This window comes from Astatotilapia calliptera, chromosome 6 (assembly GCF_900246225.1).
Source record: "Astatotilapia calliptera chromosome 6, fAstCal1.2, whole genome shotgun sequence".
In the NCBI taxonomy this organism is placed as follows: Eukaryota; Metazoa; Chordata; class Actinopteri; order Cichliformes; family Cichlidae; genus Astatotilapia; species Astatotilapia calliptera.
In genome coordinates, this window is record NC_039307.1 from 26215273 (window position 1) to 26230803 (window position 15531).

The 15531-nt window shown below is 40.4% G+C and overlaps 1 protein-coding gene across 3 annotated transcripts in view; it reads right to left on the reverse strand.

Annotated features, from left to right (window-relative positions):
- Window positions 1–15531, reverse strand: part of nr3c2 (nuclear receptor subfamily 3, group C, member 2) — a 94659-nt gene that overhangs the window by 24666 nt on the left and 54462 nt on the right. For all 3 annotated transcript variants that reach the window (XM_026171360.1, XM_026171359.1, XM_026171358.1), the window contains 2 exons: window positions 14986–15113; window positions 4870–4986 (listed from right to left, as the gene is read on the reverse strand). In XM_026171360.1, the coding sequence (XP_026027145.1) occupies window positions 4870–4986; window positions 14986–15113 (245 nt within the window). The remainder of the gene's footprint in view (window positions 1–4869; window positions 4987–14985; window positions 15114–15531) is intronic.

A 15531-nucleotide genomic window follows, 5' to 3' on the forward strand; every position in this document is an offset into this window, starting at 1 on the left:
TTATATATCATACTTCTCTAATCGCTCTGTCATAGATGTTAATCAACAGCTCCAAACATGCTCATAGATAACCCCACGAGCAATACCCGACAATGTGTCACGTGTAAATGTGCAGACACGCCGGTTTAACAGCAAACAAGTTTTAATGTAAGCATACATGGCTTGAAGGAAACAGCATCTTTTTGAGAGAATCGAGAGAGAGCTTCAAGGGTTGTGTGAAAAACAGGTCGTCCCTAATCAGCTCCCGCATCTGTTCTTTTTATATGTTTTAGCCAGAGTTGTTTTAACCCATAATAACTGACAGAACTGGTTTATTAGCATGTAAACTACATTAACTACATTTTAAAATCAACACCCCAGCAGGTTTTCTCTGACCAGGCAATGTCCTCACCTTTTGTACGGAGTCCATGTTTGCATCCCTGATAATAAGTATATTTGTGCAGCTTACGTGGTTTTTATTTTGCTTTTCGATATCTTACTTTATTCCGTCCTCACGATCAAATTTATCAGTGCATCACTGGAGCTGCACTACATTTACGACTCCAATGCTGATTCAAATCGGCAGCTCCGAGTGCGCTCACAGCTGGAGTTAAAAAGCGCCTTTAAGACTTTAAACCAGCTTCATAGTAGCCTTAATAACAGTAAAATGTTGGTTTCAGTAAAGCCGGCTAACCCAGAGTTCGATTTGCATCATGATGCCAGCCCCAGGTCTCTTGTAGCTGATGCTCTGCCAGCACCAGAAAAATGAAAAAGACTGCTGTCCTTTACGAAACATGAAATTGTTTTTCCTTAATGTTAGCTTTCAGGCAAACTTCACTAAAACGGTTTTAAATGCAGCAGCTTTCTTTACTGGTCATCACAACAGAATTGGGGACAAACAGCTGAGGCCTCACTGGTAACCTTAAGTTCATTTTTGAGTCACGGTTATGTGATGTCTTTCAACACCTCAGCACTACAGAACGATGATATGTATATTCCAAACTATGTATGCTTAAGGTGACAATTGTTTGCTTTTAAACTGATGTCTTGCTATACTCGCATGCGATAACATTGCTGGTTTTACAACTGTTGCCTGTGGTGAGGCCTGAGGTGCATTATCAGAGGGTAACCATAACTATAACATCTGACTGGAGTCAGACACTGTAACCGTTTTGTTTCTTGTAGTTTTATGTGCTCTGGTCTGATCTCATCTGTGTCTAAATTTTACATGACAGATTCAATAAACTCGAGTAATGTACTTAAACCTAGAAATTTGTGTCTATTGTCTTGTTGTGCTACATTTCATCAGACACCAACACAGCTGCTTCTGACATATTAGAACACACCTTCATCCTTGCACCCACCTATCTACTCCTATTAGCCGGTGAGGTTGCTTATTACTGACACGTTCGCCTCTTCTCAGTGCATAAAAAATGTGTTTGCTTTCAGATAATATGTAAAAAAAAAAACAGTCAGCTTTTGCATTTCTTATCACAATTATAACTGTTTTTTGTTACAGCACACAGATTTTTCTTATCAGTGCATGCAGTGTAATATTTACAGACACCATTGTAAACTATTGAGTGTTTACAATATTCCAATTCATATCAAGCCTCTTTCTTTTACTCAGACTACTAATTACATGGAGAAAAGGATATTGTTTGCTAACGTTAGCAGCTAACGCTCCACCTTTTTTTTGATTCCTGAGTTCACTTGCTAGACGTAACTGCATGCTGTTACTTCAAGCTAGTTTTCCTGGCTGCCTATTGTTCTTAGCAATAACGAGTTCTCTTTCAAAGCTGTTTTTACCAGTAACATATAAGGCACACGCAGACATACCCAAAAACAGTATAAAACACGGTTCTAGCTTCCGGTTGGAAAAGTGAGCGCCTTCAACCTGCACTTTACCCGAAGCCCACCACATGGCGATAGTTGTGATTTCAAAGAGCCTTCCCGTACTATAGTTCACTGTAAGAAAATAGCTTTCTGACTTGACCTCTGTAAACATTTTTCTGCTCATTCTGGGTTCATGCTGAATGAAATATTACATCTATTTTGTAAATCCAGGTCATACTATGTTTCAAAAAGAGGATTTGCCACAATAAGCTCATTTGCTTGTGATTAACAAGCCATTAGCCAATTAACAACTGGTTTTACAGAAAGACCCGCCTCTCCTCACCACTGTCTGTTTTTTTCTTCTTTTTATTCCAAACCAAGACGAGGACGGTGAAATTGCTAATCTCGGGGCATCAATCGAGACTATAAAAATCAATGCTGTCTACAACGACACCTCACAAAACTGTTGGGGTTACCACAGCAGGTAGTTCCCCTATGTTTCATTTGACAGATTTTTTTCCCTCTTCCTGACTCCTTCCTGATTTCTGTCTCATCCTGGGATCAAACCAGAGCTTCACTTGTTGCCAAATGTATAAACCACTGTTGAGCTACATAAAGCTGTTGCTACTCTTTAGCTAATAAATAAATGTCTATAAGCTAAATTTTCAGTGGTATTACAGGTTTGTTTTAACGATAATAAATATTACATATTTGATACAGTTACCAAATTTGCTACTTCTTTGTGCTCTCCACTCTCACTAGGTTGGTGTAATTTGCATGAGCTGCTTTAAATTCATGTAGCTAGTCCATTACTTTTTTCTTAAAGTTCTTTAAAATGATGCTAATTTGTTGTTTTTTATAGTTGCTTTCTACATATTTGCACTTACTGTAGCTGTGGGCTGAACTGACTAACTCGGTGGTGCCTGTACGATAGAGCATGATTAAGGGGTTATCCATCTGTGGTCTGATTTATCTGCTCGAATCACTGCAACTCATCCTTCACTCATGATTCTGATAATGTTGCTTCTGGTCAACTCTGCCTCTTTCACACGGAGATGCTCCAAGTTAAAAGAATCAGCCGATAACTAGCTTAATGTTGCCAGGACAACCAGTGGTAGCCAAAGTGAAGGCAGATGACTTCCAGATCGAACATGCGTCATGGTACAGATCCCATGTCTCTTGTAAATGATGCTATAGCGGCAGTAGGAATAAATATTCATAAAAGGGACTACTTACACTTTACACAGCATGAAATAATATTATCATATTTGTTGGCTGGAAGGCAAACTTCACAAAACAAATAAACAAAAATAAAATTCTGATATTAAAAGAGCATTACAAAAATATGTCTATTATTAAGTTTTGGGAACATGTCAGCTTTCTTTACTGGTCTTCACAGCATACAGTAATTAGGTATAAACAGCTGAAGTCTCTTTCAATGGATTACGCTGCTGCTACTCAGAAATACACTTGCTGGCAACCTTAAGTTTTATTTATTTGTGACTCATGGTCATACGATGCTTTTCAACACCTCGTAGAAATACTGAAAGAAGAGAGCGAAGAGAGTGTTCAAGCTGTTCAAACTACTTCAAGCTATGAGTGCTGATACATGTGGCTAATTACTGGAGGGTATCTGTAATCAGACTACTTTTTTGGTGCCATTTTCCAGTCCCATGTGTGCTGAACTCGCTGTGCTGAAGGGCAGTGTTTAATGTGACTAACACTTTATAATACTGTGGCTTCTATCTCACTCTGGTATTCTGCTTTAAAATCCAGCTTCACCCCTGCATCCACCTATAGACTTATTATCCTCGTATACCCGGTTCTTCACAGACAGTGAACATTGTGTTTGCTCTCAGACCATTATAATACACACCAAAACAAAGTGGGCTCTGTTCCTATAATACACTAGCAACTCACTATTACATCCATTTCATATTGTTTTGTTGCCTGAAATATATAGAGGCAAATTAAATTGTCTGTGGAAAAGTAAGCTTCCAGAAGTTTATAGGACAGAAAATGGATCTTAAAATCCTTTTCCGAAATTGATTTTTCTAATCAGTGTCTGTTTATGTGAGTTTTGTTATACTGTGAGTTGGTTGGCCGGCTTGCTGGATAAACTTTGTCCCAAATATTGGATGTACCTCTTCAAATCATAGGCCTTATAACAAAATAGGTCGTACTCTCATTTAAAACGTTTGGCATTTCACTCTTATTCTGAGGAGTTCAATTCAAGTGGCCATTCTTATGGTGTAATTCTGAAGGTTAACATTTTTATACCATCAAAAGTTATCGTATTATAAAAATCCCTTTAAAAAAAAGAGTATAATAAGAGCTAGAATTTCTTTTACATGGCTTCAGTAGTAGTTGGTGAATATTCAATTGTTTAGTAAACCTAAAACTATTTATCCTATTTTTAAGGTGCTTTTTACAATATCCAATATGCCTTTATGCATATATTTCATTGTTTATCTAGTAAATTGCTAAAATCCTAAAATGTGTCTGTACAATTTTAAGCAGAGTATTTTTTTTATGTGTTTACATTTGTGGTGAAATTCACTTCCCTTTGGGAGCGTAGAATTGGAAACCATTTGTAATTTCAATCTCTCTAATGGAGTGAAAATCTATCAAGTGTGCTTTTAGCTTTGCGCGTTCCACTGTGACCCTGAATTGGAATATGCCTGTGGCAAAAAAAATGAATACATTTCACTTAAAAGAATAAATAAATAAATAAAACACAAATTTTCCCCGCTAACATACAGTGTCATACTTCCTTATAACACAATGCTGCAACTTGTCTGCAGGCTTCTTTTTTTTTTTTAGCTTGTACTGTATATAGTATTGTTGAGCTACACCTGCTGTAGATGCATTATGCATATTATATTCAGACACATAATATAAACACAAACATCCTCTGACTCAGCATCCCAGGGCCTCTTGTGACTATATACGGATCTACATTTATAATTTCCATGAAGCAAACAGAGGCTGACTTAAATGCCACATCTGAGACAAGTGACCGGGCAAATGTGTAATGAGGATGTGACTCCTTACCTCCTAGGTTCATCCCAGCCTGGAGACACTTCCGTACACGACACGCTGGACAGTTTTTCCTTCGGATCTTGTCAATGATGCAGTCGTTTCTCCCAGCGCACAGGTAGTTATGCTGACCTACAGGGAGACAAGACCCTGTCAGTTTGATGATGACAATCCTGAAGCTTGACACAGAATAATAGTGATATTTTCAAAGTTTTGGAGAAAACAGGTTTTTTTTTTTGTCTGTTTTTGTTTTTTCTTAGAAGAAAAAAAAGCGAAGCAGGAGATAGAAGCCGCTTACTTATAGAGGTAGGATAATAGTTCTGAACATTTTCCAGGAAATATACAACCAATTACATGAATGGCAGGAAATGTTTCATTGTAATGTCAGATCTCTGTGAGCCACTGTAATGTAGGTCATCAAGGTAAGCTGTAAAAAAAATGTGTGGCAATATCGGTTTTCACGACTGTGAAAATGATTAAAATTGTGATTATTCCGCTCTCACCTATGACTAATAGTGCATTAGACAGTAAATAGCATGAGAGTTTTTAGAATTCGCCGGAGCCAGGACTCTGACTGCAGCTAGACTATTCCTGACAGTGATGCTAACATGGCGAGAATCCCTCCTGCCTCCTGCCTAGCCCTGAGCTAAACCCAATGATCTCCCATTTCAGAGAGCTTCCTTCCGCTCCACTAGCTCTTCACTGTACAGCTCCGCTCTCCTCCTCCACTCTTCTCCTTCGCTACGCCTGCGTCTCCATCCCTCCTTTTCCACACGTCCGCCAGCCTCAGAGCGCCATACGCCCACACACAGACAGGCTCATGCACATGCACACATACAGTCATTCACTCTCACTATCTCACATGCGCACACATGCACATACAGCCAAAGCTGCTCCACTTGGCAATTTCAAAAAATAAAATAAATAAATAATGCAAATCTTGTATCTGATTCCACAAAGAAATAAACACACACACACACACATACACAGGGACTGAAATCACAACCCAACCCGGGTGGAGTGGTACAGTGTGCCATTGTGACCCTAATGACCTAAGTATAAGGCTTAGCTCCCTCAGGGCTTATGTTAAAACTGTGTGTCCCTCCCACAAACACATACATGGTTGCGCGCATGCAAATGCTTGCATGTCTGTGCATATTGCTCCGTATTTTCCCTTGCACGTTTGTTGTCAGTTGTTTGTTTCTCTCAAAGTACGCAAAATTTCTGTCGTGGATTGCAATGCTTTTAGTACGGGAGCTCGCCGTGTGGCGTTCACATGCAGTTTATCTCCAGCGACAATGCTACTGTGCATTGCATTTTGTTGCACCTACAGTACAGTATCTGTATTTGTGTGTAGGACTGAGTAGAAGTTGTTTTCTGAGCTAGCGGGAGTAGTGCGCAGTGTGTCTGTCTGGCTGCTGCCAAAAGCCAAGGAACCGAGCTGCAGGAGGAGAGGCAGCAGCTGTAGCCCCACCACTATTTCTGGCTAAATCACATGACCGTTACATAAGCCCATTTTTCTTGCTCTAAAAAACAGTAAACTGCGACACAGGATACACAACGCAGCCATCCCATTCCCTGCACCCCCCCCCCATCCTCATCCACACACACACACACACACACACACATGTTTACAGTATACACAATCACACATTTGCGCCTCTTTAGGCCAGACCGAAAGGCAGTTCCGAAACTCTGGAGTCCTCGTGTCAACTGTTTGGCTCATTCCTGTGAATCTTGTTAATAATTGTTAGAGTGAAACACACTTTAAGAGCCAGCCAAAGTCGCAGTCCGATGGTGGATACGTGTGCAACTTTGTGTGTGAGTTTGTGTGTAGGTGTGTGTGTGTCAAGCATGAGAATTTATTTATGCACACTGTGCATGCGCTCACATATACTCGCGCAACATGTTTATCTTTTAAATTACCTCTTGATTCGTGCAGAATGAAGAGGAAACTCCCATAATAAAAACTGAGAAATATTAAATATTTAGAAAATACGAATGTAAGGACCAATGCATTACTAGGAAATTCTTCTAAGAAGGAAATTTTCTTTCCAATTGACCTACAGCACTCTGGCCACTCAGGAAGCTACAGTTCGGCTGCTCTCGAAAGCGAAAATCAGCTTCAGGCCTTTGCTAAAATACAACCTTTAACCTGACATATTTAAATAGCCAATAAACACAAGTGGTCAGACCCCTGTTTGTGACAATAACCTCACAAATACAGATGCAGACGCACATGGATAACGGCACCGAAGAACACTTGCCAGTGGACGCACACTTCTTCACTGGGTACCGTTGCTGTGGACTTAACTAAAGAACGCAATCGTGGACGACAGTAATTTAATTATTGACCAGCAAAGCATTTGGCCAATTCTGTGATCACGGTTCATTGGTGTTTATGCAACCTATCATTACACAGATACCAAAATAGCAAACACAAAAAAAAAACGAACAAAAAAAACAGAGATGTAATTGTTGTCACCAGTGAGCCAGCAGTATGCAAATCACTGCCTTGCAATGGCATCGCTACTCCGCTTCTTTGGACAGCACACAAACAGCTGTGTTGGATGAGGCTTTACACAATTAGGTTTGTGCTCTTATTTAAAACTACTAAATCTATGATGCCAAGTGGTCCCAGCTTTTAGGCATTTTTTTCTTGCAATATAACTATGTGAAAACTTTCTGTCATCTAAAGCATGTTTTGAAAATAATTCTCTGCAAATTGATAAGTATCCTGATCGCCTCTGCAAAGGATGAAGACATTTTTGCATAATTGTGGTGGTATACCTATTTTTAATGAAGAGAGCGGCATATCTGCAGCAGCACTTTCTAACGTAACGCCATTCCCTTAGTGCTGTATCTTTAAAAAGAAAAAAAGAAAAAACAATTACCAGTGAAGACAGTGATAAAGCCCATCAGATTGGCGGCCCTTATTTGGTTGAGCACAAAAGGTGTAACCAACATCGAAGTCACAGAACAAAGGTATCACCAGGGAGTAGGAAGAGATGGAGGTCAGATTATATCCGCTGGGGAGACATGCAGGTCAGCCTAGGCCAGAGGAACTGATGGCATGGAGGAAGTAGTGCGAGTTATATCATCACACAAGCACCAAAACATATGGTGTAGTTGTTAGTGCCACAACAGGCTTTATAGGACAGTAGACAGTGTTATGTATGTTGTTTTTATTGCTAAAATGAGGCATTAAATAGAACATAGTGAACAACCACTTAAACAAGAATATAATATGTCTGCAGTGCAAGATGTTGTTCAAGTGCACAATTTTAATATAAAAAATAATTTGTAGCCCTCATGTATTGTTTATGTATATGAATATTCCTAAAAGAATGCATAATTTAACAGTATTTAATAGTGTAATAAGATATCCCTTCTAATATCATTACAGGTCTATTTGCAATCGGGGCGACACACATGCTTAGAGTAAGTCATTTTTACCCCAAGCCGTACACCTGAATTTCTTTCCTCTTGTGCCTCCGGTTGTGTCTTTGCTATGCAGTTTCTGATTAAAGGATGTGTGATGTGGGGAAGGTGAGATCGGGACAACACTGACTCCAGCCGTCGTTACATGAGCTCCTTCACACACAACCTGAAGCATTCACCGAGGAGGCACTGCAGGGAGGCCTTTCTCCCTCCCCCCCGAGCCTGAGCTGAGCAACGGGATTGGACAGCAGAGCTGTCAATCCAAACAGAAACCGGGCAAGACGTGTCCTCAGACGACCTCTTCCTCTGAGGAGGCAAGGAAGAATGAGTTTTTCAGATTGACACGAGCGCCACGGAAACCACGGCCCAGTCGGATTTTTAGAGCTGAATGAGGGCGTAGCAAGGTTGAGTAATTTCTCGTGTATCACGTAAACCCAAAGTTAAAAAAAGAAAAAGAAAGAGGAACAGTAAGAGCAGCTAGTGAGCTCCAAGCATGACCTGGTATTATTACGAGGAGCAGACATGCCAAGCCACTGATGACATGTGAATAATAAGTTGGCGCTGAACGCTTCAAATGTGCGCCACATGGAGCCGTTTATTGAGTGCAGCTGTCTTGTATCAACAAACTTGTCTTTAGAGGAGTGAAAGCAGGAAAGAAGCACATATGAATGCATTCAGCTATTTCCACATTTCATTAGCAGCGATGGCACATATTTACAAAGCGCTGTTTTATGTCAGAGGGTTGTTTTCTGCAGCGCAGGACTAATCCATAACCTGAAGAGTTAACTGCAAGACATTTACTGCAGGTTTGCATGACAGTTTAGTCAATAACATAAGTACAGCTGCCTTGTGAGCTTCATAAGTCATTCTATATTTATTTATCGGACAATTAACATGCCAGATGTAACGGTAAACACAGTAAATGTCTAACAATAGCTGCCATTCTCTAAAAGATAAACTGGATTATTTGTAGTAATTGTTTATCTATGTACTGATAATATTGGTGTCACAGCACTGTGTGAGAACGTAGTTACTAAATACTACTGAGATGGGGTTTTTTTTATTTTTTTTTTTATGTGTTGCACTTTGTAGACAGTTTCTACAGGCTAAATGCCAACATTATTTCAGCCTTTTAGCCAGAATAATCCAGAGTACAGTAGTTTTAATAATGCAGTTTTCCCACAGACTGAGATACTTTTTGTGTATTATTAAAAATTAAGATCCCGTGGACAGACTCCAACCTTATTGGCTTTGACTGCAGCAACCAACCATATAGTCTCTGTTCTGCTCTGCAGTGCTGACACATGAACTATCTTTCCACCTTTGTCAGGTTCAAGTTAAACTGGCCCGAGGCTCACAATGAATCTCTGCAGCACATCTTATTTGTAGAAGAAGGGCTGTCATTGCCAACTGCAGTCCAAGACAGCAGGACAAGAAACAGCCAAATGATAGAAACAGCTAAATGAAATCGAGGTTTCTCACAAGGCGTCATACGCACATTGCTCTAGAGTTGTCTGCCATATTGGAAGTGATACAACCACTGGTTGCTAGGGAAAGATGTTTTCCCCGACTGGTTAGTCAGAAATTGCTGTTTCTTGCTTCGTGAAATCGGATGCAAAGAAGTTACTGCACCAAAAAAACAAAACAAAAAAAAAACCCCTAACTAAAACAAACTTTTAGCAGTTGATTTGGTTCCTAGCAGGTTGCCACGGTTGCTTGTAGTTCTTCACATTGGTCTGCAAATAGTGCATTTTGGGAAAGTGTGATGCGAACAATCCAGAAGTGGAGAAAGTTTACCTTCAAAGTAAAAGTTGTGCCTTGTGAAATATGTTAATTGAAAGAGAACCTTCCACATTTCTGGTTTGTGTCACACTTTTCTGTTTCATTAAAACTACAGCTGAAGTAATATACCAGTGACCGAAACAACCACAACTAGGCTTCATGTGTTTGTCATATGGTTGCAGACCAGTCTCTAGGCCTGTGTGACAAACCTTTTCCCTTGGTTTTACATTGTCACCATGATTTATGTCACCAGTGGTATCCTGTTGTTAAAAGGACAAAAATGATGCTGAGTGAATGGTGCTAATGCAGCTGGGTGGCTAATCCAAAGTGAAAGCAAAATGTGTAGTTTGAGCTTAATTCACAGTACTGTATACCACAGTGTTTAAATATCATTTTGCTTATCAGTCATTGTGTTGGGTAGTTCTAATCTATGAATGGCAGCAGCAGCAGGTACTCTAATGAGTTGTTGTTGCTGCCCTCTGTATTCTAAAAGGACGTTTTGCCACCAGCAGCCAGCAGGGAGTTATTTTGGACTATCTAAATGAATAGTGATATAGCTGTAATGTCAACAGCCAATTCAACAAGTTTAAAAAAATGATTATTTTTTCCTCCCGCAGGTTATAATTGCTCCACATAAGCACAAATACACGGCATTGTGATTTAATTAACGGCTCAACCCCGACTGCCAACACAGCATCTCGTGGCACTTTGATGCCTCATCCCACCAAAGAGCTTGAACAAATGTCCTGCTAACTCACACTACTAACACAGTAAGTCAAGACAAATGATAAGAGCACTTATCTACATCTGTACTACGAATAGAAACGTTTGCCCCCACACGGTACAAAGTGTCGTAAACTTCAACTTTTAATGTAGCAACTTGATTGGCTTATATGTTTCCCAGTAATCAGCAAAATGCCCGCTTTGGCGTGATGGACTTCTCCCACTGATTGCTATTGGGGATTATGTAAGTGCCATGTGTTTCTCATGCAGTGCCTCTGATATACATTTATCCCGTGAGCGTTAGCAATTAGAGCAATTAATGTTAATATATAATAATAAATACATTTTAATAAATCATATTAATGCATACTGTATGTTGTGAGGTAAGAATGAACCGAGGGCTTTTTTTTTTTTCTTCGGCAAACTGGGAGCCAGAGAGTTCTCAACACCTAATTTAATATTAATATATATTTCACAGGCTCATGGTTCTAAACTTTATAGTGTACAGTTGGCAGCACCTTCTGGTAGATATGACAACATTAAGTGGAATGAATATTAGTCCTCTTGAGGAGAACTGTAAGTGAACAGATTTGGACAGTGAAGGGCCCATGTGGCCAATAGATATTCCAAACAGATGGTCTAAATGTAAATCTAAAACGTAGACTTCAAAAGGATAACCGTGCTGAGGCCCAGTGATGTTAAAAAAGAGAAGAAAAGCTACCTAGCAATGACCTATATGACTCGAGTAAAGAGAAAACCAGACTCTTCACAATCACAGAATATCATCTGATTTGTTGATGGCTTCAGAATGCTAGCTCTGTAGTAAGGGCTGTGAGCCAGTTAGTCGTCTAATGAGCTACAGCCGACCGAAAACTTGTGTCCCCCGAGGCAGGCCGTGCCAAAAGAAATTAAGCATGGGCTGGATTATTCCCCTTGTACAGATGCCCACTCTCTGCAGTCTTCTTTTATATCTCCCATGCCAAGTCTAAGTTTTTAACTTTGAGAGAAAAGAGGAGGAGAAGGAGGAGGAAATACTGGGAGAGGGGCGGAGTGAAACGTCTCCTCACGTCCTGACTTACACCTCTCCGGCACTCGCTGCTGACACATCATTTTCCATCCCTCTCCATGTTACTTACTCCCAGCTCCTCCTCTCTTTATCTCGATCTGCGTCTGACTTTTTCTTTGTCCTTCCTCCCCCTCCTCCCTCGCTGTATCCGTTTCACCGTCCTCTATCTCTCCTCCCTTTGCAAAATCCTTCTCTCACTATTTTCATCCTTTGCTTCGCTCTCCATCCACCTCAGCAGCGGCAGCAGTAGCTATTGAGGGGGGTCAAGTAAGGTAAAAGCTCACATGTCTCATGCAAACTTGATGACATAACACCACTCTAGGGGTTGCTTTCATAGTTTGCACAGTTGCCTTTTTTCTTTTTTTGGTTGTGCAGAATCAAGAGGAAATCCCCCCCCCCCCCCCCCCCCCCGAGAAATACTGAATATTGAGAAAATATGAATGTAAGGATCACCGTGTTAAATTTGAAAGGCATTATGCAATCGCTGAAGCCTTTTCTGTGTTTTTATAAGAGCAAAAAATACGGTTTTAGCACCGTAATTACAAAGAGAAGTGAGCACTTTCCGGTGCCTCACCTGACTAGCGCTCCCGCACAAAATCCGATCTTGAGTGTCTGCCGCCGGCGTTGTGCCAGACAGGCTTGAAGCAAGAACAACGGCACGTCTGATTCGATAACCCCAGACACATAATCTGGTTTTAGGTCTCTACGTAATGACGGTGTGTAAATATCATCAAATTAAGGCATGATTTGATTGGGAATGAATGCAATTCCTTCAATGGTCAGGAAAACACCTAGAGGGCCTGACGGCTGGCTGGCTAGCAGCCTTGTTTGCTCCTGTTTTCCCCCCCCCCCGCCTTCACTGGGTCTGTAAAAGTGTGTTTTGCATTCAAACACTCATCTAAATGAGTTAGGCCAAAGCCTCAGGCAACAGGCACAACATGAAAAGCACATTATGACTGGTGCTGATTTTCCCCAAGCTAAATATAACATAAAGGGCTGCTGCTGGAGACTAACCTACTGAATTGCTTTTTTCTTCCCCGATGACTCACTCTATAAATGTAATGCCTAATTTTGGTCATTTTAATGATATTTTAGGAATAAATAAACAGATGGTCTAGTGAGATTAAACAGTAGTTTGTTGCATAGATGCAACAGTATGGTGGAAATTTTAAAAAGCAACTATGGGTAATAATTCTTGCAAAGTACAGTGTGCTGAATGTGTGGAAAGAGCAACTTGCCACCATGTCCTTGTTTAAGTGAGCTCTTTAAAATGTTGTTGTTACATCTGAAAATGACTTATACCATTTTTCTCATTAACATTTTCCCCAGCTCCTACCTAACATAAGAGGCACATTACAACGTGAGATTAAAGTCATCCGTCTTTTTACCTGGATAAATCACCGTGGTAACTTGTGCTGGACACATAACCTGGCAGGGTTATGCAGTTAGTGGGGTTAGGTTAGTTGTTGACTCTAAATTGCTTATAGGTGTGAATGTGAGTGCAAATGGTCGTCTGTCTCGCTCTGTTAGCCCTGCGACTGTCCAGGGTGTACCCGCCTCTCGTACTGTGAAAGCTAGGATAGGCTTCAGCTCGCCCCACGAAACCCTGAATTGGATAAGCGGAGGAGAATGAATGGATGGGGTGGCTGTCGCTCAGGAGGTATAGGAGGTCATCTTCTAATCGGAATGTTGGCAGTTCAATCCATGACTGCTCCAGTCTACATGTCAAAGTACCCAAGTTGCTCTGAATGTGAGTGAACATTAGATAAAAGCACTTCAGCATAGAAAACAAGCTGGTGTGAATAGGTGTGAATGGCTGAATGCACTTTTCTGTTCTAATTTCCATCTTATTTGTTGTGTTATATTTTGTGTACCTTACAGAATTTGTTGAATTTTAATTTCACCACTTTGTCATCACCATTTAACAGTATCTCTGATTGCAGTAGGCGACACTCATAAGGATAGTCTTGCGTAGAAGAAGAGTCACATGATGCGTGAAACAGAAAGCACGGCTTAACAAAGAAAGATGGTTACCATCGATGTCATACCTATTATTTCAGACTGGGTTTGAAGTTTTGTTAGTGTCCTTCATAGCATATCACTCTGGTATAAGATCCTCCAAATAAGCAGAATATTGGCCAATAAGTCTGAGAGTTGCAATTGTCAGTTAAAGCGATTCTCTTCATTTATCTGATATTGAGTGAAATAATTAATTAGAAATTCCTGCAACGTAATAGAACAGTATTAATGTGTCTTTTCTTTTTTTCCTGTATAAAAAATATGAGAGTCCAAAGCACAGCAACGAAAAGAGGCAAACGGAACTAGCGTCTGAGGCTACGTTCACACTGCAGGTCTTAATGCTCAATTCCGATTTTTGGATCAAATCCGATTCTTTTTTTGTCTGCTTGTTCACACTACAAATAAAATGCGACAGCAAACGCGCTCTAGTGTGAACCCTCAATGCGCAAAAGAAGACGTCACACACAACACGCTCTGTTTAGACCCAGAGCAAACAGTATTGTTTGACTGATGGCCCTTAATATAAAGACTTCAGATTTTACGTTTCCCAATTTTTGCTTTAAGTTATTTTGTTATTTACATAATAATGTAAATAACCTAATAATGATCCTTATTTCTGTTTTAGAGAGGAGCGGTGCTTCAAAGGACAGTTGCAGTAGAATTTCTAGAACATCAATTAAGAAACACATTCGCCAATTTGAAAACACATAAGGCTGCATATGCTGCAGATACAAAAACACTGACGTCAACTAATCATCAATGTTGTTCCAAAAGAGCAATCAAAAGATAATGGCTCCATACCTAGATTCAGCCAATTACTTGTTCATTATTTTTTGTGTTGCCACAAATGCGGTTATTGTGTACTTGGCTTGTACCAATCTCTCTGTTTGCCTGTTTCCTGTACTCGCTGTGTGTTTCTTATGCTGCATACTGTGTGTGCTATCAACTGGTCGATATGTTTCTTGATTTGCTTGCTGTTTTACTTATTATCTTGTCAGAGAGGTGGTAATGTTTTCTTGCACTCCCTTGTGTTTGCTTAATCTGCAGGGTTTTAAGCTCAAGCCAGTGACATCTCATCTAAACGTGGGACGATGCCATACCTTCCACAGCTCTTTTGAAGAAGACCTTGCAGCTTCCGCATGTTACGACGCCGTAGTGACAACCTGATGCCTCATCTCCACAAACCAGGCACACTTTGGCCGTCGAGGACGGTTGTCTCAGTGGCGAGCTGAAAGGACACACATAAGAGTTCTTCAGACGAGGCATAAATTAACAAGGAATACTCAAAAGTCAACAATAAAACCAGGGCTGACTGTCCCCTTCCCATCTGCATTACGGCATGATGCGCACTGTGAAACATTCTTGGGTTTTTACAACCCACTGACAGTAGCAGCACAATGTGGCTAGCCATAAAAATGTCTGCCAACCGGGAGAGGAGGGCTTTACGCTCCTCGGATTTATGGTTTCTCCAAGCTTACCAGGATGACACTGAAAGAATTATAGAGGAGATTATTTAAATTCAATAAGCAGAGAGAAACAGAGCAGGGTGTCAAATTTAAGTGGGATCCAAAACACCTCTTCTCTGGCATGAAACCGGACTGGAAAAAGAGTTCAGAGGTGGACTAAAATGTCAAAAACCACGGTGG